Source organism: Globicephala melas, chromosome 2, assembly GCF_963455315.2.
Source record: "Globicephala melas chromosome 2, mGloMel1.2, whole genome shotgun sequence".
Taxonomy (NCBI): Eukaryota; Metazoa; Chordata; class Mammalia; order Artiodactyla; family Delphinidae; genus Globicephala; species Globicephala melas.
In genome coordinates this window covers 70229935-70252225 of record NC_083315.2, presented here as the reverse complement: position 1 = coordinate 70252225, position 22291 = coordinate 70229935, and the positions used below count along the sequence as shown (strand labels likewise).

At 37.9% G+C, this 22291-nt stretch overlaps 1 protein-coding gene and 1 long non-coding RNA gene across 8 annotated transcripts in view; one reads left to right on the top strand and one right to left on the bottom strand.

Moving 5' to 3' along the window:
- The window catches only part of LOC132596843 (uncharacterized), a 60962-nt gene that overhangs the window by 18752 nt on the left and 19919 nt on the right, over positions 1–22291 (bottom strand). The gene's annotated exons all lie outside the window — the stretch shown is intronic.
- The window catches only part of USP3 (ubiquitin specific peptidase 3), a 214254-nt gene that overhangs the window by 178240 nt on the left and 13723 nt on the right, over positions 1–22291 (top strand). For all 5 annotated transcript variants that reach the window (XM_030878932.3, XM_030878930.3, XM_060294159.1 and 2 more), the window contains 2 exons: positions 2169–2275; positions 2451–2531. In XM_030878932.3, coding sequence (XP_030734792.1) covers positions 2169–2275; positions 2451–2531 — 188 coding nt within the window. The remainder of the gene's footprint in view (positions 1–2168; positions 2276–2450; positions 2532–22291) is intronic.

The following is a 22291-nucleotide window of genomic DNA, read 5'->3' as shown; positions in this document are numbered from 1 at the left end:
AATGACTAAGCTTAATGCCATACACATCAGATAGCCAAGAATTCATTAGTATCTTTTTCTCAGAGGAAGAAATTATAAAGGAAGAAGTACATTGAGTTTAAATGTACTGCTTTTTAATAAAGCAGTTTCCATTTTAATTAAAGGCAGCAGTGTGTGTGAACATCAGTATAAAAGGGTCAGTCATAGTCCCTTTATTTTTCAGTAGATTTTTTTGGGGGGTGGTATATCCTTTGTGATACAGATATTAAATCTAAAAACCTGAAATGGCCATTATATCCTACAGTTCCCATTGTATCTTCCCTTTGTACTTTACTAAAGCCATGTGTATCCTATGAACAACTTAAAAAAAACAAAAAAGCTACAGTATAAAAGGAAGCAAACTTTTAAAATAATAGAATTGCTCAGGTAAGTTTTGTCTGTCTCATCATTGCAGTAGGTCTAATTTGGAGCAATTTGAAGTACGGTTCAGTGTATTAGGAGTACTATTGACTGCAAGTGACAGAAACCACCTCAAATTGCTATTAGCGAAAAAGAGCAATATACTGGCTCAAGTAACTGCATAAGTGCACAAAAGTTATTATCTGTGTTCACTGTAGTACTGTTAATGACAGCACACAAATGAACCTCAGTATCCATTAATATTTTTGTTTTTATTCTGATTCATCTTTATTTGTTCTGTTGACAATTTTACGTGGGTTCCTGTTGTTGCAGTGAAACCCAAAGCCATTTTGGGGTGTTTTTTTTTGCGGTACACGGGCCTTTCCCGTCGTGGAGCACAGGCTCCGGATGCGCAGGCTCAGCGGCCATGGCTCACGGGCCCAGCCGTTCCGCGGCATGTGGGATCTTCCCGGACCGGGGCATGAACCTGCATCAGCAGGCGGACTCCCAACCACTGCGCCACTAGGGAAGCCCACCATTTTGGTTTTTAAAATAATATTTTTTTATTGAAGTATAGTTGATTTATCCATTAATATTATATATTAGTTAAATTAAGAGAAGGAGCATAGTGTCCACAGCAGGTGCTCAGGTCAGGCCAGCTGTGTGAACTTGGGCCAAGTTATTTAACCTATGAACCTCAGCTTCCTGGTCTGCAAAATGGGGATGATCTTATCTACCTCAGAGTTGCTGTGAGGATTAATTGATTTACATGGAAAGTACCTAGAATGGATCCTGACATGTAAGTGCCAAATAATATAAGTGCTTGCTAATCATGCTGTCACTGGTGCACTTTCTCAGCTGTTCTTGTGCATTCTCTGTCCATACCGTGGCAGGCTGTGCACCTGTGAGTTACATGTCCAAGATACTTAGGAAAGAAAAGCAGAAGGCAGGTATGATCCTGATTATTGTTATAAAAGATGCTTACAACACTCTAAGGTCTTTCTTTTTGGTAAGCACTTGTCTAAAAGCACTGTAGGTATATTCCCATTTCATTGTCACCAGGCCTCTGAGGTAGATAGATGTTATGCCTGTTTCACATTTGATGAAGCTGAGGCACAGAGAGGTTAAGTAATATGAGGACAGTTGGTTTCTTATTGTTCTTAAAGTGCTGTACATATTTTTTTATCTCCACAAGGGAATTATTATATTGTTTTAAGCGAGCTTTTTAAAAGGCTTGTTGATAGTAATATCCAACACTTCAGGTGAAGTCGTATCTCCACCAGTGATTACTAAGTATGTATTAAATTTGTTTACCTCATTTTCCCCAAATATGACCATCTAAAAAAACCCGAAACTATCTTTGATCAAGGTTGTTGTTCAAAGTAAAGTAATTGAGAGTGCTCCCCATAATATGAGAAGTCTTGCAAAGGGTCCAATCTAAGGCAGTTCCCTCTCTTCTGAGGGGTATAACTGAGGGAAAGGGGTCCTGTTGCCCTGAGTACAGACAGGCACGTACGTGATCTGTTAGTAATGGCAAATGTTCAGTGTTTGTTTGTTAGGAACTTTTGTACAAAGTAGTGGGTTTGGGAGAGGAGCTGGGGGAAGGACAGTGGCTTAAACCTTTTATTTGGTATACATCTATATATAGCTTCAAAATTTTTGTGTTATAATTTAAATTAATAAATGATACATATATACATATATATACACACACACACACACACCAGAGCCACCTCCACGTATGTATTTTAGTTTTTTACTGAGATGTTTGCCTGTGTGATTTTCTCTAGAAATGGAGCATCTACAGTTGTCACGGCTATATTCGGAGGCATTCTCCAAAATGAGGTTAACTGCCTCATATGTGGGACAGAATCTAGAAAGTTTGATCCATTCCTAGGTAAGACATATTTGGCATATGGAGATATGATATTGTATTAAAATAATAACTGTAATGTTTCCTTTGAAAACTAAGACAGTAAAGAGATAAATCCTTAAAAATACATCAATTTTTGAAATTATTTTTTGAGTGTGGTTATATGCCTTTAACAGTTGTTTTCCTGTTTCCTTTTAAGACCTTTCATTAGATATTCCAAGTCAGTTCAGAAATAAACGCTCTAAGAATCAAGAAAATGGACCAGTTTGTTCATTACGAGGTAAAGATACTTTGATGTTCTAGATTTTTTCCCCCTTGAAATACCAAATATCTCTTCTTGTACAAAAAAATTCTGTTTAGCAAGAATGCCTGCCAGAGATGCTGACCTGCCAGGTGAAACACATTTCTCACCTTTCTCCTCTTTTTAAAACTAGGTTAAAATTGAAAGTTTGTAACAAAACTTTTTCTGATCTAATGAAATAGAATTTATTCTATGGATATTCCACTAGTAACCAGAGGAAGAAAGAACCTCAGGAAAGTTTTATAAATTATGGTGTCATTCACTCTTTTGTATGACTAATAATTTGAGAGCTCTCTTGATGACGTAACTGTTGGCTAAGCCTGAGGCCTTGCTTTTAATTGCAAGATACAAATTCACATTTACCTCCAGAGATTTCTGAACAGATTTTTTCCTTGATGAGTATTAACTACTTTAGTCAAGGCAGAAGACCTGTCCTTGACCAACCACTAAAATGACTAATCGTTCTTTTTAGTCATAGAAAGAAGAAACTAGGATAGAAAAAAGAAAGAGGATTAGTATGTGTTCTGTCATTAAGTACCTCTATAGTGAAGGCAAATAAAGTTTCTACCCTGAATTACATGTTCACTAAAAGTTTTAGGGAGTACTGTCAAAAAGTTTTAGGTAGTATTGTCATAATGATTAATTTACATATAATGTAAACTTTTCTTACAAAACAGAAGATTCTGTTGGTCTAAAACTATACTGTCCAATATGCAACCATGAAGTCACATGTACCTATTTAAATCAATCAAAGTGAAATTTCAAATTCCATTGCTCAGTTATACTAGCCATATTTAGAGTGCTCGGGAGCCCCCTGGGGCCAGGGGCTACTGTAGTGGTCAGCACAGGTGCAGAACATTTCCACTGTTGCAGAAAGTTCTACTGGATGGTGCTGCTGTAGAAGCAAATTATCCTGTAAAATGGATATGAAAACACTCTGTAGATGCTTTTAGTTTGTTCTCCACCTATACAACAGTGTTGATTGTCTCTTTTGAACAGGAGTACAAAAGAAATTTAAGGAAGCCCCATCCATGCCACTTCCCTCTAAAATATGTGGCTCTAGTATGTTTCTCTAAAACTGTTTTTGGCCTATTTGAGATTAAGAAAATATCACAGTATACTTGATAGCAAGTGTCTGTCAGATCATTTTCCCTTTATATTTATGGCATATGAATACAGGCTAACTTAAGCATAAAACAAATATTATTTGATCATTTAGAGGGGAAATCAGTGAAAGTTAAAGGAATTAGCCTCAAATTATATAATCTAAATTAGATTGACTTCATCTTAAAATTTCAATAAGAACACTAATAATATTAATGTAGTAAAACATACTGTTCCTTAATATATATATCTGGGTATCTATTTGAATCATAATTCCTCATGTTAAACAAAACCGTTAGTCCAGATGATTTTTGACTGATTGATTGGAAGACCCAGAGACACTCATTTGTTCAGGTTTCTTTCCTCCTTCCTTCAGTGCTGATTCCCCCCACCCCTCCTGAATTGGTCATACATGGTTCTTATTGCCTCTGTAACATTTCACTTAAACTTAATGCCCTAATACTGAGAGATGTTCCTTTCTTGAGACCATCCAGGAGAGTGTATGACACAGCTTACTTAGGTGATTGACGGGTACTATAAACGAGAATAGTGGCAAATGGAATTTGCCTCATATCCCAAGTAGTATTTTTCTTGCCTCCTTGAAATCTGATAAAGATCAGCATCAGGGGGCCCAGACCATCCTGAGGTGTTGAGGGTTTGGCTAGAAACATGTTTCCTGTATTCTCAGCTGGCTTTCCTTTGAATTCTCAGACTTCATTTTGTTAAAGAGCTTACTGTCAGCTTTAGAATTTCTAAACCATGCAGTATCTGCAAAATGCAACAAAAGGAGATTTTCAGACGATGCTGGTGGTTTTCAAGAAGGCATCTAGTAAAGACCCAGAGGGCTAGAAAAATTTCCAGATGAAAAGGCAGCATATTTCAGAGACTTTCACAAGGTAACTGAACAGTACAACATCAAAAATATAACCAGGCTGCCTCGAGAGACAAAGAAGCACGTGCAGTGGCAATTATCTTTCATGATGAAGCGTCAAAGACATTTGCCTGTGAGGGCTCAAGAATGAGGGAGAGGCTGGAGACAAGATGGTGGAGTAGAAGGACTTGAGCTCACCTCCTCTCACAAAAACACCGAATCACAACTAACTGCTGAACAACCATCAACAAAAAAGACTCGAACCTACCAAAAAGATATTCTACACCCAAAGACAAAGAAGAAGCCACAATGAGACGGTAGGAGGGGCACTTCTACAATATAATCAAATCCCATATCTGGCAGGTGGGTGACCTACCACCTGGAAAATAATTATATCACAGAGATTCCCACAGGAGTGAGAGTTCTGAGCCCAATATCAGGCTTCCCTCCTTGGGGTCTGGAATCAGGAGAAGGAGTCCCCAGAGCATTTGGATTTGAAGGCCAGGGGGGCTTGAGTGCAGGAGCTCCATAGGACTGGAGGAAACAGAGACTCCACTTCTGGAGGGCACACACAAGGTTTCACATGCACTGGGACCCAGGGCAAAGCAGTCATAGGAGCCTGGGTCAGACCTACCTGAGGGTCTTGGAAGGTCTCCTGGGGATGTGGGGTTTGACTGTGGCTCACTGTGGGGACAAGGACACTGGTGGCAGACGCCCCAGGGAATACTCAATTGGTGTGAGCTCTCCTGGAGGTCACCATTTTGGCAAAGAGACCTGACCCCACCCAACAGCCTACAGGCTTCAGTGCTGGCACACTTCAGGCCAACCAACCAACAGGGTGGGAACACAGCCCCACCCATCATCAGACAGGCTGCCTAAAGTCATCCAGAGCCAACAGCCACCTATAAATACACCTCCTGAGATGGCCCTGCCCACCAGGGGGCGGACACCAGCACCAAGAAGAATTACACTCCTGCAGCCTGGGGAACGGAGACCTCAAACACACAAAGTTAGATAAAATGACATCACAAAGAAATATGTTCCAGGTGAAAGAACAAGATAAAACCCCAGAAGAACAACTAAATGAAGTGGAGCTAGGCAATCTACTTAAAAAAAATTCAGAGTAATAACAGTAAAGTTGATCCAAGATCTCGGAAACAGAATGGAGGCACAGACCAAGAGGATACAAGGAATGTTTAACAAAGAGCTAGAAGCTTTAAAGAACAAACAAGATGAACAATACAATAACCTAAATGAAAAATACACTAGAAGGAATCAGTAGTAGAATAAATGAGGCAGAAGAACAAACAAGTGGGCTGGAAGACAGACTGGTGGAAATCACTGCTGTGGAACAGAATAAAGAAGAATGAAAAGAAATGAGGACAGTCTAAGAGACCTCCAGGATAACATTAAACATACCAACATTCACATGATACACGTCCCAGAAGGAGAACAGAGAAAGGGCCTGAGAAAATACCTGAAGAGAGATAATAGCCAAAAACTTCCCTAACATGGGAAAGGAAACACACAGTCAAGTCTAGGAAGTGCAGAGAATCCCATACAGGATAAACCCAAGGAGGAACACACCAAGACACATATTAATCAAATTGACAAAAATTAAAGACAAAAAGCAAATATTAAAAACAACAAGTGAAAAGCAACAAATAACATACAAGGGAATCCCCATACGGTTATCAGCTGATTTTTCAGCAGAAACTCTGCAGGCCAGAAGGGAGTGGCATGATATACTTAAAGTGATGAAAGGGAAAAACCTACAACCAAGAATACTCAACCCAGCAGGGCTCTCATTCATATTCAACAGAGAAATCAAAAGCTTTACAGACAAGCAAAAGCTAAGAGCATTCAGCACCACCAGTTTTATGACAAATGCGAAAGGAACTTCTCTAGGTGGAAAAGGCCACAGCTAGAAATGAGAAAATTATGAATGGGAAAGCTCACCAATAAAGGTAAACATATAGTAAGGGTAGGAAATCATCAAACCACAAATATGATATCAAAATCAGCAACTGTGAGGAGAGTACAAATGCATTTGAAATTAAGAGACCAGCAACTTAATCCTGTGTATATATATATAGAGAGACTGTTATATCAAAACCTCAATGTAGCTGCAAACCAAAAATCTATAACAGACACACAAAAAAGAAAAAGCAGTCCAAACACAACACTAAAGATAGTCATCAAATCACAAGAGAACAAAAGAGGAAGGGAAGAAAAAAGACCTACAAAAACAAATCCAAAACAATTAACAAAATGGCAATAAGAACATACTGATAATTACCTTAAACATAAACAGATTAAATGCTCAAACCAAAAGACATAGATTGGCTGAATAGATACAAAAACAAGACCCATATATAAAAACAAGACCCATATATATGCTGTCCACAAAAGACCCACTTCAAATCTAGGGACACATACAGACTGAAAGTGAGGACATGGAAAAAGCTATTCCATGCAAATGGAAATCAAAAGAAAGCTGGAGTAGCAATACTCATATCAGACAAAATAGACTTTAAAACACTGTTACAAGAGACAAAGAAGGACATTATAAAATGATCAAGGAATCAATCCAAGAAGATATAACAATTGTAAATATATATATATGAACTCAACATAGGAGCACCTCAATATATAAGGCAAATGCTAATAGCCATAAAAGGAGAAATCAACAGTAACACAATAATAGTGGGGGACTTTAACTCCCCACTTACATCAATGGACAGATCATGCAGACAGAAAATAAATAAGGAAACACAGGCCTTAAATGACACATTAGACCAGATGGATTGACATTTATAGAACATTCCATCTGAAAGCAGCAGAATACACCTTCTCAAGTGCACATGGAACATTGTCCAGGATAGATCACATGTTGGGCAACAAAGCAAGCCTTGGTAAATTTAAAAAAACTGAAATCATATCAAGCTTCTTTTCTGACCACAATGCTGTAAGATTATAAATCAACTACAAGGAAAAAAACTAAAAAAACAAACATATGGAGGCTAAACAGTATGCTATCAAACAACCAATGGATCACTGAAGAAATCAAAGAGGAAGTCAAAAAGTACCTGGAGACAAATGAAAATGAAAGCCAAGATGATACAAAACTTATGGGACACAGCAAAAGCAGTTCTAAAAGGGAAGTTTATAGCAAGACAATCTTACCTTAGGAAACAAGAAAAATCTCAAGTAAACAACCTAACCTTACACCTAAAGCAACTAGAGAAAGAAGAACAAACAAAACCCAAAGTTAGTAGAAGAAAAGAAATCATAAAGATCAGAGCAGAAATAAATGAAATAGAGATGAAGAAAATAAGAGAAAAGATTAAGGAAACTAAAAGCTGGTTCTTTGAGAAGATAAGCAAAATTGATAAACCTTCAGCCAGACTCATCAAGAAAAAAGGGGAGAGGGCTCAAAAAAATAATAAAACTAGAAATGAAAAAGAAGTTACAGTGGACACTATAGAAATACAAAGGATCATAAGAGACAAGCAACTATGTGCCAATAAAATGGACAACCTAGAAGAAATGGACAAATTCTTAGAAAGGTACAAACTTCCAAGATTGAACCAGGAAGAAACAGAAAATATGAACAGATCTATCATAAGCACCAAAATTGAAACTCTGATTTTAAAACTTCAAACAAACAAAAGTCCAGGACCAGATGGCTTCACAGGCAAAGTCTATCAAACATTTAGAGAAGAGTTAACACCTATCCTTCTGAAACTATTCCAAAATACTGCAGAGGAAGGAACACTCCCAAGCTCATTCTGAGGCCACCATCACCCTGATAACCAAAACCAGACAAAGTTACCACAAAAAAGAAACTTACAGGCTAATATCACGGATGAACATAGCTGCAAAAATCCTCAACAAAATACTAGCAAGCCAAATCCAACAATACATTAAAAGGGTCATACACCATGATCCAGTGGGGTTTATCCCTGGGATGCAAGGATTTTTCAATATTCTCAAATCAATCAGTGTGATATATACCACATTAACAAATTGAAGTGTGATATATACCACATTAACAAATTGAAGAATAAAAACCATATGATCATCTCAATAGATGCAGAAATAGCTTTTGACAAAATTCCAACACCCATTTATGATCAAAGCTCTTGAAAGTGGGCCTAGAGGGAACCTACCTCAACATAATAAAAGCCATATATGACAAATCCACAGCTAACATCACACTCAATGGTGAAAAGCTGAAAGCATTTCCTCTAAGATCAGGAACAAGACAAGGATGTCCACTCTCCCCACTTTTATTCAACATAGTTTTGGAAGTTTTAGCCACGGCAATCAGAGAAGAAAAAGAAATAAAAGGAATCCAAATTGGAAAAGAAGTAAAACTGTCACTGTTTGCAGATGACATACTACGCATAGAAAATACTAAAGATGCTACCAGAAAACTACTAAAGCTCATCAGTGAATTTGGTAAAGTTGCAGGATACAAAATTAATACACAGAAATCTCTTGCATTCCTATACACTAACAACCAAAGATCAGAAACAGAAATTAAGGAAACAATCCCATTTACCATCACATCAAAAAGAACCAAGTACCTAGGAATAAACCTACCTGAGGAGGCAAAAGACCTATACTCGAAAAACTATAAGACAATGATGAAAGAAACTGAACATGACACAAACAGATGGAAAGATATACCACATTCTGGGATTGGAAGAATCAGTATTATCAAAATGACTATACTACCCAAAGCAATCTACAGATTCAATGCAATCTCTATTAAATTACCAATGGCATTTTTCACAGAACTAGAACAAAAAATTTTACAATTTTAATGGAATCACAAATGACCCCAAATAGCCAAAGCAGTCCTGAGAAAGAAAAACGGAACTGGCCTCAAAACAAATATAGATCAATGGAACAGGATAGAAAGTCCAGAGATAAACTCATGCACCTATGGTCAACTAATTTATGACAGAGGAGGCAAGAAAATACAATGGAAAAAAGACAGTCTCTTCAATAAGTGGTGCTGGGAAAACTGGACAGCTATGTGTAAAAGAATGAAACTAGAATATTCTCTAACACCATACACAAAAATAAAATGGATTAAAGACCTAAATGTAAGACTGGATACTGTAAAACTCTTAGAGGAAAACATAGGCAGGACACTCTTTGACATAAATGGCAACAAAATCCTTTTGGATCCACCTCCTACAGTAATGAAAACAAAAATAAACAAATGGGACCTAATTAAACTTAACACCTTCAGCGCAGCAAAGGAAACCATAAAGAAAACAAAAAAAGACAACCCTCAGAATGGGAGAAGATATTTGCAAATGAAGCAACTGACAAGTGATTAATCTTCAAAATATACAAACAGCTCATGCAGCTCAATAACAAAACACCAAACAACCCAATCAAAACATGGGCAGAAGACCTAAATAGACATTTCTCCAAAGAAGACGTACAGATGGCCAAAAAGCACATGAAAAGATGCTTACATCACTAATTATTAGAGAAATGCAAATCAAAACTACAATGAGGTAGAATGGCCATCATCAAAAAGTCTACAAACAATAAATGCTGGAGAGAGTGTGGAGAAAAGGGAACACTCTTGCACTGTTGGTAGGGATGTAAATTGGTTACAACCATTATGAACAACAGTATGGAGGTTCCTTAAAAAAGTAAACTAGAACTACCATATGACCAGCAATCCCACTCCTGGGCATATATCTGGAGAAAACCATAATTTGAAAAGATATATGCACCCCAATGTTCACTGCAGCACTATTTACCATAGCCAGGACATGGAAGCAACCTAAATGTCCATCAACAGAGGAGTGGATAAAGAAGATGTGGTACATGTATACAATGGAATATTACTCAGCCATAAAAAATAATGCCATTTACAGTAACACGGATGGACTTAGAGATTATCATACTAAGTGAAGTAAGCCAACAGAGAAAGACCAATACCATATATTGCTTATATGTGGAATCTAAAAAAAAACCGATACTAATGGATTTATATACCAAACAGAAATAGGCCCACAGACATAGAAAACAAACTTAAGGTTACCAAAGGGGAAAGCAGAGCAAGGGATAAATTATAATAGGGGTTTGGGATTAACATATACACACTACTATATATAAAGTAGATAACCAACAAGGTCCTACTGTATAGCACAGGGAACTATACTCAATATTTTGTAATAACCTATAAGGGAAAGGAATCTGAAAAAATCGATATATGCGTATGTATAACTGAATCACTTTGCTGTGCACCTGAAACCCAGACAGTATTGTAAATCAAATACACTTCAGTAAAAAATAAACAAATAAATAGCTTACGTCAGCTTTAAAAAGTATATGATGGGGTGTGGTAACGCTTCATTCTCTTTTTGTTTACCACTAATATCAATTAAGGGCAGTCGTTTTTCTTGGACAGTCCATAGTGTGATGAATTTTAGTTGAGTAATACACATTTGTTTATTAAATGGGGATGGAGATGTGTGATTACCTGAGAAGTCTTGCTTTGACATGCTTAGACATCTAGTTGGCTAGAATTAGTTATGTACTTTTTGGATCTGTAATTGTTAAGGTTAGTTTTCATTTAAAAAGGAAAGGTGATGGTGAGAAAGACCACTGTCATTTGAAATCATTTAACTGAAAGGGTGTATGGGAGGCTAAAATAACCCCATGTCTAAACCCTAACAAAGATACCATCTGAAAGGAAAAAAAATGTAGCTTTATCTTACTAATACTATAAAGAATGTTAAATAAAATGTTAGCACACAGAATCCAGTAGTGTCCTGAAACAGTAATATACAGAGATCAAGTAGGATTTATTTCAATAGTGCAAGACTGATTTAATATTAGAAAGTATAATTTGTTGGGAGAAGAAAAATCAAAATGCCCAAATAGGTTTTGATAAAATTGCAGATTCATGACTGATTAAAAGAAGAAAAAAAAAGCCCTATTATTATAGGAATAGACATGTTCTTAACTTGTTGAGGATTATCTATCAAAAGCTGCCAGTTCCTCAAAAAAAAAAAAAAAAAAAAAAAAAAGCTGCCAGTGACCATCACAGTTAATAGTGAAGCACTAATGACTTTCCATTACAGTCAGGAATCAGCCAGGAGGACTGCTGCTGTGGGACAAGGCAGTAGACAAGGAAAAGAAATAAGTAGTGAAGAGGAAAGACCAAATTATTACATACCTAGAACATTTCAAGAGAATCAGTTGGAAATTATGAAAGAATGTTTAGCCCTAGCTATCTCTGGAACGCAGGAGACCTGCTTTCCTAGCCCTCAGTTAACAAAAAACAAACACAGATATTGATTTGATAAATAAATGCTTAATGTGGAGCTAAAAAGCTTAGTCAGATGGCCAAACAGAAAATAGGCAAAAACCAACTGCTTTCTTACACATAGCAAAAGATCCTATTCACAGTTGTATTAAAAAACTCAGAAGTACTTGAGGATAAATTTATTGAGAAATATGCAAGACCTAGATGAAGAAATTATAACACTTTATAAAAGGACAGAAAAAGCTAGAATTAACAGAGCCATGTCATATTCTTGGATGGGAAGACCCAGTATGATAGAGATGTAGTTTTCCCCCAAATTACTTCTTACATTTATTCTAATTAGTTCAGAAGTTCTTCTATAAGCAGATACTCTTAAGAGGAGCTAAAAAAGTTTTAAGACAAAAATAATGGAGCAGGACAGAGATGACATAGGTAGTGTCCTGGAAGTACTATGTATATGGGAATTTACTAAATGGCAAAGGAGACACTTCAAATTAGTGGAGAAAATAAGAAATTACTATAGGTTGTATTAGTGTAAATGAAAATTTATGTGGGAATCATTAGTTTCATTCCTAACTCATATGTTTTCCCAGATTAATTTGAGACTTCAAGATTTAGTGTGAAAAATAAAACCACAAGGGCATTATAGTAAAACATCTTTTTGATCGTGTTGTAGGAGAGAGCTTTGTAAGTATATCATGAAGGCTAGAAATTCATAAATTTAACTGTATAATGGTAAAAGATACCATAAACAAAGTAGAAAAGATGATAAACTTGAAACTAATATTTGTAACATATATGAAAAAAAGTACTTGGGCAAAATATATGAATAAGAGAAATGCACATGGTCAATTTAACATCTGGAAAAATACTAAGTCTCATTTATATTCAAGAAAGCGTAAGTAAAGCAAAATTAGTCAAGATGATAAAGACAGATAATATACACTGTTAGTGAAAGTTTCGTAAGGTGGGCACTCTCATATATTGCTGTTAGGAGTATAAATTGGTACAGTTGTTTTTGGAGGGTAGTGATCACCATTTTTAATGGGCTTTTTTTTTAGACATAGTAATTTCATTTGTGAACGTGGACAGTAACATATGTAAAAGATATTCATGGAAACATTGCTATTGCAAGAAATCAGAAATAACTTATATGTCCACCAGTAGGGCATTGGTTTAATACACTGTGCTATGTAACATTTAAGAAAGATAAAACTGGTCAACAGCTAGACCACAGAAAGAAAGCTACAAAATACTGTAGAGTGAAAAACACTATCCATGGAAGTATATATATAGAATTATTCCATGAATTCTTCCATTTTATAATATTAAAAAAATACGTGCATTAAAATTCTTGAGCAGCGTACACCTGTTCACAGTGACTATCTTAGTGGGTAGTGGGATTCAGAAAGAAATGGAACTGGGACTATTTTTCATCTCTTTTATATTGTTTGAGTTTTTTAACTTAATGTATCACCTTTATATATTTGTTTTGGGGGAGTAAAACAAAATGTGGATTATTTATGCATACTTCCCAATTACTGCTTTGTTTAATTTATATAGTGTATAAAGTGATCTAGTAACTTCAACAAATCAGTGTTACTCCCTGCTCTCTACAGAATGCTGTTTAACAGTTGATGTAATGAGTTAGACTGACATTTATGAAATATATGCCCTGAAACCTTTAAGAATCTTAGGAGTTTTAGAAGCCATCTTGGCATGCATACACACACACACACACACACACATACATACACATATATATGGCATATATATATATATACACACACACAAACACACACACATATATTTTTCCCTCATGAAACGCAGTAAAGTACAAATGAAAACGTTAAGCTGTTTTCTCAGATCCTTAATGAAGGTAAGTAGAGAACAACAAAACTTGGCTGAGTTGTGAGTGATGGGTGCCTAGTAGACTGGTCACCGGCCATGTGACTCAGTTCTACATGTGAGCTCTGACGTGAGATTCATGTTCATGCTGCTGCAGAATATTACACTGTAGTACATTTCAGGGTCATTCAGACTTTTCAAATAGTTAAGATGGCAGTTGTCAGATCTGTGAATGTCAAGGAGATGCTGTATCTAGGCAGTCCTCCTTTTAAAGAAATGTTTGTGTGCATATGTTTCAAACAAAAAAAAGCAAAATTCTTTGTATGTTTATTGTAGAATTTGGGGACAATTCAAAAGAGCACAAAGAGGAAAAGAAACATCCCTTCTAAGCTTATTTCCAGAAATACCATGGTTAAGGATATTTTAACTTAAAAACTCCTTTAAAAGCTGCTTTATATAAAGGCAGCACTTGGAACTTTAGAATTGTTGTGAGTTATTATTTTTTTAACCCATAGAAGCCATTACACATAGGCCTTAACTTTTCAGGAGAACTAAAGAAGCTTTTTTAAACCCATAGGGAGGTGATTGTGGTAGTGGGGGTAGTTCTCTACAAATCCAGCAAGGATTTATAATGTCGTTTCTTCACTGAAACTACTCCCTAGAGGCTGCCCTTGGCACAGCAGTTTCCTGGCCTGTCATTGTCTGGGGACAGCCCCAGGTGTGGGCTTCCTGTGCCTGTGGCAGTGCCAGGGAGAGTTGGGAGAACAGAGAGAGAGAGAGGGCTCTGAGAGGCAGCTGGGGCCACCGTTTTTAAAACTGAGTGTTGGAAAAACTAGGCTCAGCTTTTATTGCTTGCGTGTGAATCGTCTGATGGGCTTTTCATGGCTTCTGTTCCATTTTGGTTTATCATGTACGGCCTCACATGAAAAGGAGGCAACTCTGCACTATCTTGTACATAAGTCAGTTGTGGGACCACTTACTTGGTGGTCACCCCATAAGTTTAAGCCTCTCAAAAAGTCAGGGAGGAAGAAAAATACAAAGGAAGAAAATGTTGGAAAGCAAAAAGATGCTGGAGGAAGGAAGGTGAAACTGTGTTGGGGAGAAGAAAAGGACTGGACGGTTGCTAGAGGGAGGGGCTTTGTTTTCAGAAAAGGAGCAGGATGATGCAGGGCCAAGGCCAGATGCTGTGGCTCTAGGCCTGTGTGTGGAAAGTGGGTGGGGCCTCCCCACGGAGGGAGACCTGCAGGGCGGCCGCAGAGGCGCCCACCCGTGTCTTAGCAGGGAGAAGAAACCAGAGAGCACTCCAGTACTTCTGGGCATTTTACATTTTGGTCTCAAAAATGCAGCTGAGTCGCTGTGAAATGTTGATATATTCTTTCAATAATCTCAACATTTGTAAGGGTATCATATTCCTGAAATTAGAGGGTCTAAGTAATTATCAACGGAGACTTTCACAATGCCACCTACTAACTCATTAGTAACCCCGTCTGAATGACTGCATGCTTCCATACACAGGAAAGTGGTTCAGTGCAGGTTAAATATAGGAAAAAGATGCTTCCCCACCATCGAGTTGTTTCTGCTTCTCAGTGTTATGTGGCTGGGGAGACTTGGGGAATGGATGTCTTGCTAGCAAATCATACCACCACCTGGTTAATGGGACGGAGAAGCTGAGTGACCGAGTATCTCAGAGTCATCATTCTTGCCTACTCTATTTGTTTATGAAAGAAAGCTTCAGGCAGATATTGATTTTCACTTATTCAAAAAAAAAGTGTGTTTATGCTGGTAAAATATACGTAAAATTTACCATGTTAATAATTTAAGTGTACAATTCAGCAGCATTCAGTAAACTCACAATATTATGCAACCATCGCCACTATTTCTAGAACTTTAGAAATCATCCAAAACAGAAAATGTACCAATTAAACATTAATTCCCCATTCCTCTTTCCCTAGCCCTGGTACCTCTATTCTACATTCAGTGAACCATACTATTATCCTTCTGTGACTGGCATATTTCATTTAGCGTAACGGTTTCAAGGTTCATCCATACTATGGCATGTATCAGAATTGCCTGCCTTTTTAAGACTGAATAATATTCCATTGTACATATATACCACATTTTGTTTATCCATTAATCTGTTGATGTAACTTTGGGTAGCTTTTACCTTTTGGCTATTATGAAGAATGTTGCTGCAAACGTAAGTATACTTACGTTTGAGTCTGTTTGAGTCCCTGCTTTCACTTCTTCTGAGTGTATACCTAGGAGTGGAATTGCTAGATCATACGGTAATTCTTTAACTTTTTGAGGTACTGCCAAACTGTTTTCCACAGTGGCTGCACCATTTTACATTCCCACCAGCAATGCATGAGGATTCTAATTTCTCCATTTTCTAGCTAATACCTGTTATTTTTCAGTTTTTTTAAAATAATAGCCATCATAATGAGTGTGAAGTGGTATCTCATTGTGGTTTTGAACTGCCTTTTACTAATCATTAATGATGTTGAATGATGTGCTTATTTGGCCATTTGTATATCTTCTCTGGGGAAATGTCTAAGTCCTTTGCCTATTTTTGAATCAAGTGGTTTATTTTTGTTGTTGTTGAGTTGTAGGAGTTTTTTATATATTTTATCTATTAATCCCTTACTGGAGACATGATTTGCAAATATTTTTCTCCCATTCTGTGGTTAGTCTTTTCACTCTGTTGTTAGTGTCCTTTGATACACAAAAGTTTTTAATTTTGGCAAAGTCCAGTTTATCTAATTTTTCTTTTGTTGCCCCTGCATTTGGTATCATATCAAAGAAATCATTGTCAAATCCAAAGTCATGAAGCTTTTCCCTTATATTTTCTTCTAAGAGTTTTGAATTAATTTTTGTATATGGTATTAGGTAAGGGTCTAACTTCATTCTTTTGCATGTGGATATCCAGTTTCCCTAGCACCATTTGTTGAAAAGACCGTCATTTCCCCATTGAATGATCCTGTTGCTCTTGTCAAAATTCTATTGCCCACATATTTGAGGGTTTACTTCTGGACTCTGTATTCTCTTTCACTTTATGTCACTACTACAGCTACGTATGGAACAATTTCCTCTGAAAGGGCCCTGAAAACTAACTTTATGTCAGTACTACACTATGGCTTTGTAGTAAGTTTTGAAATCAGAAAAGTGTGAGTCCTGCAACTTTGTTCTGCTTTTTCAGATTGTTTTGGCTATTTGGGATTCTTTGAGATTCCATATGAATTTTAGAATGGGCTTTTCTATTTCTGCAAAAAATGCCCCTGGGACTTCTACAGAAATTGCACTGAATCTTTGTACTTCTATCAGTGGTATTGTCATGTTAACAATATCAAGTCTTCCAATCCATAAACGTGGGATGTCTTTCCATTTATTTAGGTCTTTATAAAATTTTTTTCAGCAGTGTTTTGTAGTTTTCAGTACAAATCTTTTGTCTTCTTGAGTTAATGTTTTACTAAGTATTTTATTCCTTTTAAAAATGCTATTATAAATGAGACTGTCTTATTTTTGGGTTGTTCATTGTTAGTGTACAAAAACAACTGATTTTTTGTGTTGATTCTGTATCCTGTAACTTTACCAAATTGGTATATTAGCTCTAGCAGTTTGGTTTTTTATTTTTAGAGTTTTCTACATAAAAGATCGTATTATCTGCAAACAGGTAATTTTACTTTTTCCTTTCAGTTTTAATGCCTTTTCTTTTTCTTGCCTATTTGCTCTGGCTAAAATTGCCAATACTATGTTGAACAGAAGTGGCAAAGGCATCTTTGTCTTGTTCCTAATCTTAGGGGAAAAGCTTTCAGTCTTTCACCATTCAGTATGATGTTTGCTTTGAATTTTTCATACATGACCTTTATCATATTAAAAAAGTTGCCTTCTTTTCCTAGTTTGAGTGTTTACATGCTGATTTTTAAATGTGGAAAATTATATTTTTCCTTCCTATGTATAATCCCATTCCCCACCTCCCCCTCCTTCCCTGCAAGGTTATAGCTTTTCACACAATGCAACAAATACTTGCTGATGGAAGTTCTTGTAATTTCAGCTTCAGAGATTACAAGACCATAGTGATCAATCTAAAGGGATTCACAGTACAAGCCAGTCTGTGGTATAGTCAGTGCTCTTGTAGCTAGAGATGTGTGACTTCGGAGGTCCCTAAGGGCAGCATCACTCTAAGTTTAATATTTGTTACTTGCTTCAGGAAATAAAAGGAGGAACCATCCTTGAGATAAAATAGCAAGTTGGCAATGTAGTATTAACGAAATCTATTAGGACAGGGTTAAGAAGGAAGGGTCACTTCCCCTGGAGGTTGGGAAAGGCTCAAAAACAAAAAAAACCAAAACGTGAAAAGTTGAGTTGAGGAGAGGCAGTTGTGGGATGTACATTCCGGGTATTGGGATCAGGGAGCAAAGGTATACTCAAGAACACCTGCAGGGAATTGTACCAATGATCTTTTTAGTTCAGTCTCCCAAGACAATAGAAATAAAAACAAAAATAAACAAATGGGACCTAATCAAACTTACAAGCTTTTGCACAGCAAAATAAACCATAAACAAAACAAAAAGACAATCTACATAATGGAAGAAAATATTTGCAAACAATGCAACCGACAAGGGATTAATTTCCAAAATATACAGACAGTACATACAACTCAACAACAAAAAAACAACCCAATTGAAAAATGGGCAGAAGACCTAAATAGACATTTCTCCACAGAAGAAATACAAATGGCCAATAGGCACATGAAAAGATGCTCAACATCACTAATTATTAGAGAAATGCAAATCAAAACTACAATGAGGTACCACGTCACACCCGTCAGAATGGCCATCATTAAAAACTGTACAAATAACAAATAGTGGAGAGGGTGTGGAGAAAAGGGAAATCTCCCACACTGGTGGGGGGAATGTAAGTTGGTGCAGCCACTATGGAGGACAGTATGAAGGTTTCTTAAAAAACTAAAAATAGAGTTGCCATATGACCTAGCAGTCCCGCTCCTGAGCATATATCCATACAAAACTCTAATCCAAAAAGATACATGCACCCCATATGGCAGCACTGCTCACAATAGCCAAGATGTGGAAACAACCTAAATGTCCATCGACAGATGAATGGATAAGAAAGATGTGGTACGTATACACAGTGGAATACTACCCAGCCATAAAAAGGAACAAAATAATGCCATTTGCAGCAACATGGATGCAACTAGAGACTATCATGTTAAATGAAGTAAGTCAGAAAGAGAATGACAAATACCATATGGTATCACTGCTATGTGGAATCTAAAATATGACACAAATGAACTTATCTGCAAAACAGAAACAGACTCACAGACATAGAGAACATACTTGGGGTTGCCAAGGGGGAGAGGGTTGGGGGAGGGATGGATTGGGAGGTTGGGGTCAGCAGATGTAACCTTTTATATATAGAATGGATAAATAATAAGGTCCTACTGTACAGCACAGAGAACTATATTCAATATCCTATGATAAACCATAATGGAAGAGAATGTAAAAAGAATGTATATATACATATAACTGAATCACTTTGCTGTACAGCAGAAATTAACACAACATTGCAAATCGACTATACTTCAATTAAAAAAAGCAGAAGAAGAAAAAAAAGAATGCATGGGGATTCCAGCTCAGGACAGTGACACAGGAAGATTCTGAGCTTAACTCCTTCCATGGACACACCAAATCTACAGCTACGTATGGAACAATTTGCTCTGAAAAAAACCCTAAAAACTAACAGTGACTCCTGCACATTGGGCAAGTAAGAAGGGAACCACACTGTAGTGGGTAGGAGAGGCTGAGACACAATCTCACCATAAGCCCACACCCAGGGCAGCAACCCACATAGGGAGGGAACTCAAAACCCAGAGCTCCTCCCTTCACCAGGCACCCCACCTTTTAAGACCTGCACTTGAGAAGCGAGGCCTCAAAACAGCTTTGAAAACCAGCAGGGCTTGCATCCACCAGACCCACGAGACTCAGAAATGGCTCTTAAAGGGCTTGTGCACGGACTCACTCGCTTTAGGGGCCCATGCAGAAGCAGACCTTTGAAAAGCACCGAGACTTTATGTGAGGCTTATTTGCTGACCTTAAAGCATCAGCCTGAGGGGCAGGGGCCGGCTGAGAGACCCTCCAGGGATGGAGGCTGGTGGGTGCCATCTTCATGCTCTCCCTTTGCCTTGGTAAAACCTGCCGGAGCCGCGTTTTGCGTGTGTGTGTGTGTGTGTGCGCGCGCTGCTTTGGGTTGCTGCCATCTTTACACTCCTTTTCTGTTTTGCTCCAGACAGCAGGCACCATCCTCAGGCTCTCTGCCATGCTCCAGAGCACCAACATCTCCTGGAGGGGAACTTTCACATGCATCCGGTGCCCCAGTTTTGGCAGCTCCTGTCAGGGGATGCCCCTTTATCACCTGGCTCTGGAGGCCAGAGGGGCTTACATTCATTCCTGCATCCCATGAGACTATAACAATGGAGACACAGTTCTTGGCAGACTGCCATCCCCACAGCATTGCATAGAAAACAGACAGACATGCCCCGTCTTTCTGAGGCTTTGCTTGTCCAGGAGCTTTGGCCTGAGGGGCAGGCTTCTGGTCTGGCGCAGTTCTAGGGGCCTACAGAGTTGCTCTCAGGGAGTGGAGGCCAGCAGATGCAACCTTTGTGTTCTAGCAAGGCTAAAGCCTTGCTCTAGCTCACCAGTATCTTCCAGAAAGGAGCTTATACCCTTGTCTGGCACTCGGATTTTTGTAGCTGTTGTCAGGGGACACCTTTATGTCACCTGGCTGTGGTGGGCAGCAGGGCTTATGCTCACAGGTCCCAGAGGACTGTAACCAATGGAGAAAGAGCTCTTAAACAGCTGTCACTCTCCAGGCACAGCAAGAAGCAACAGACTTAGGAGCTCAGCCTTTCTCTGAAAGAGGCCTATATGCTTATCATCATAGCTGCAGCCTGAGGGGTAGGCTTCTAATTAGACACACACCTAAGGGCTGACTATAATCCTTTCCAGAGAACCTGGAGGGTGGGTGCTGTCCTCTCCTTCTGCCGTGCTCCACAGTTCCATTATATCCTGAAGGGGAGCTCTTAGACATGTCTGGTGCCCCATTTTTTGTGACTGCAGCCCATGGGATGCCCCTTGACTGCCTGTCTCTGGAGGCCACGGGGGAGGGACTTGTGTTCCTGGGTCCCACAGGACTCTAACCATTGAAGATAGTGCTTGGTAGGCTACCACCTCCACGGCACTGCACAGACAGCAGACTAAAACCCCAAGTCTTCCTGTAAAAGAGGCCAATTTACTTTTCCTGGAGCTTTGGCCTGAGAGGCAGGCTTCTGGTTTGGCACACACCTAGGGGCTTATAGAGGTACTCTCAGGCAACACAGGCCAGGGAGGTCATCTTTGCACTCTCCCTCTGCCTTGCCACAGCTCACTGGTATTTCCCAGAAAGGAGTTTATACCCTCCTCTGGACCCCAATTTTTTGACTCTGGTGGGAGGGACACCTCCAGCTTTGAGAGACAACCAAGAGCTAGGGCATGGTTGAGCAATATGGTTCATCTCCTACACAAAGTCCACTCCTTCAAGACTGGGAGAGGTGGCTGTGGTATCTAATGCATAGAGTCGAGCAAAATGAAGAAACAGAGGACTATGTTCCAAATGAAAGAACAAGATAAAACCTCAGAAAAAAACCTTAATTAAACAGAGATAAGTAATTTACCTGATAAGGAGTTCAAAATAATGGTCATAAAGATGCTTACCATCTCAGGAGAAGAATGGATGAACAACAGTGAGAACTTCAACAAAGAGATAGAAAACTCCCATCAGGACACATAATTAAAGTGCCAAAAGTTAAAAACAAGGACAGAATCTTAATCTTTCAGCAGAAACTTTGCAGGCCAGAAGGGAGTAGCACAATATATTCAAAGTGCTGAAAGAAAAGAATTTCCAACAGGAATATTCTACCTGGCAAATTTATCATTCAGAATTGAAGAAGAGATAGTTTTCCAGACAGGCAAAAGCCAAAGGAGTTCATCACCACTAAACTGACCTTACAAGAAGTGTTAGATTTCTTTGAGCTGAAAATAAATGGCACTAATTAGTAACAAAAACATAAAGTATAAATTTTACCATTAAAGGTAAATATATATAGTAAAGGTAGTGGATTAATCAGTTAGAAAGCTAGTATGAAGGTTAAAAGACAGAAGTAGTAAAATATACAATAATTAGTTAAGAGATATACAAGATAAAAAGATGTGACATTAATTATACTCTAATAAAGATGTTAAAGATGTGATATCAAAAACATAAATGTGGGCAGGAGGAAATGGAGCTTCAGAATGCGTTTGAACTTGTTATCAACTTAAAATAGACTGTTACAAGTTTTAAGTCTAAAATATATTATGTAAGCCTCATGGTAACCACAAAGTAAAAACCTACAGTAAATACACAAAAGATAATGAGAAAGGAATTTAAGCATACCACTAAAGAAAGTCATCAAACCACAAAGGAAGAGAGCAAGAGAAGAAAGGAACAGAGAGGAACTACAAAACAGCCAGAAAATAATTAACAAAATGGCAGTAGGTACATACCTATCAATAATTA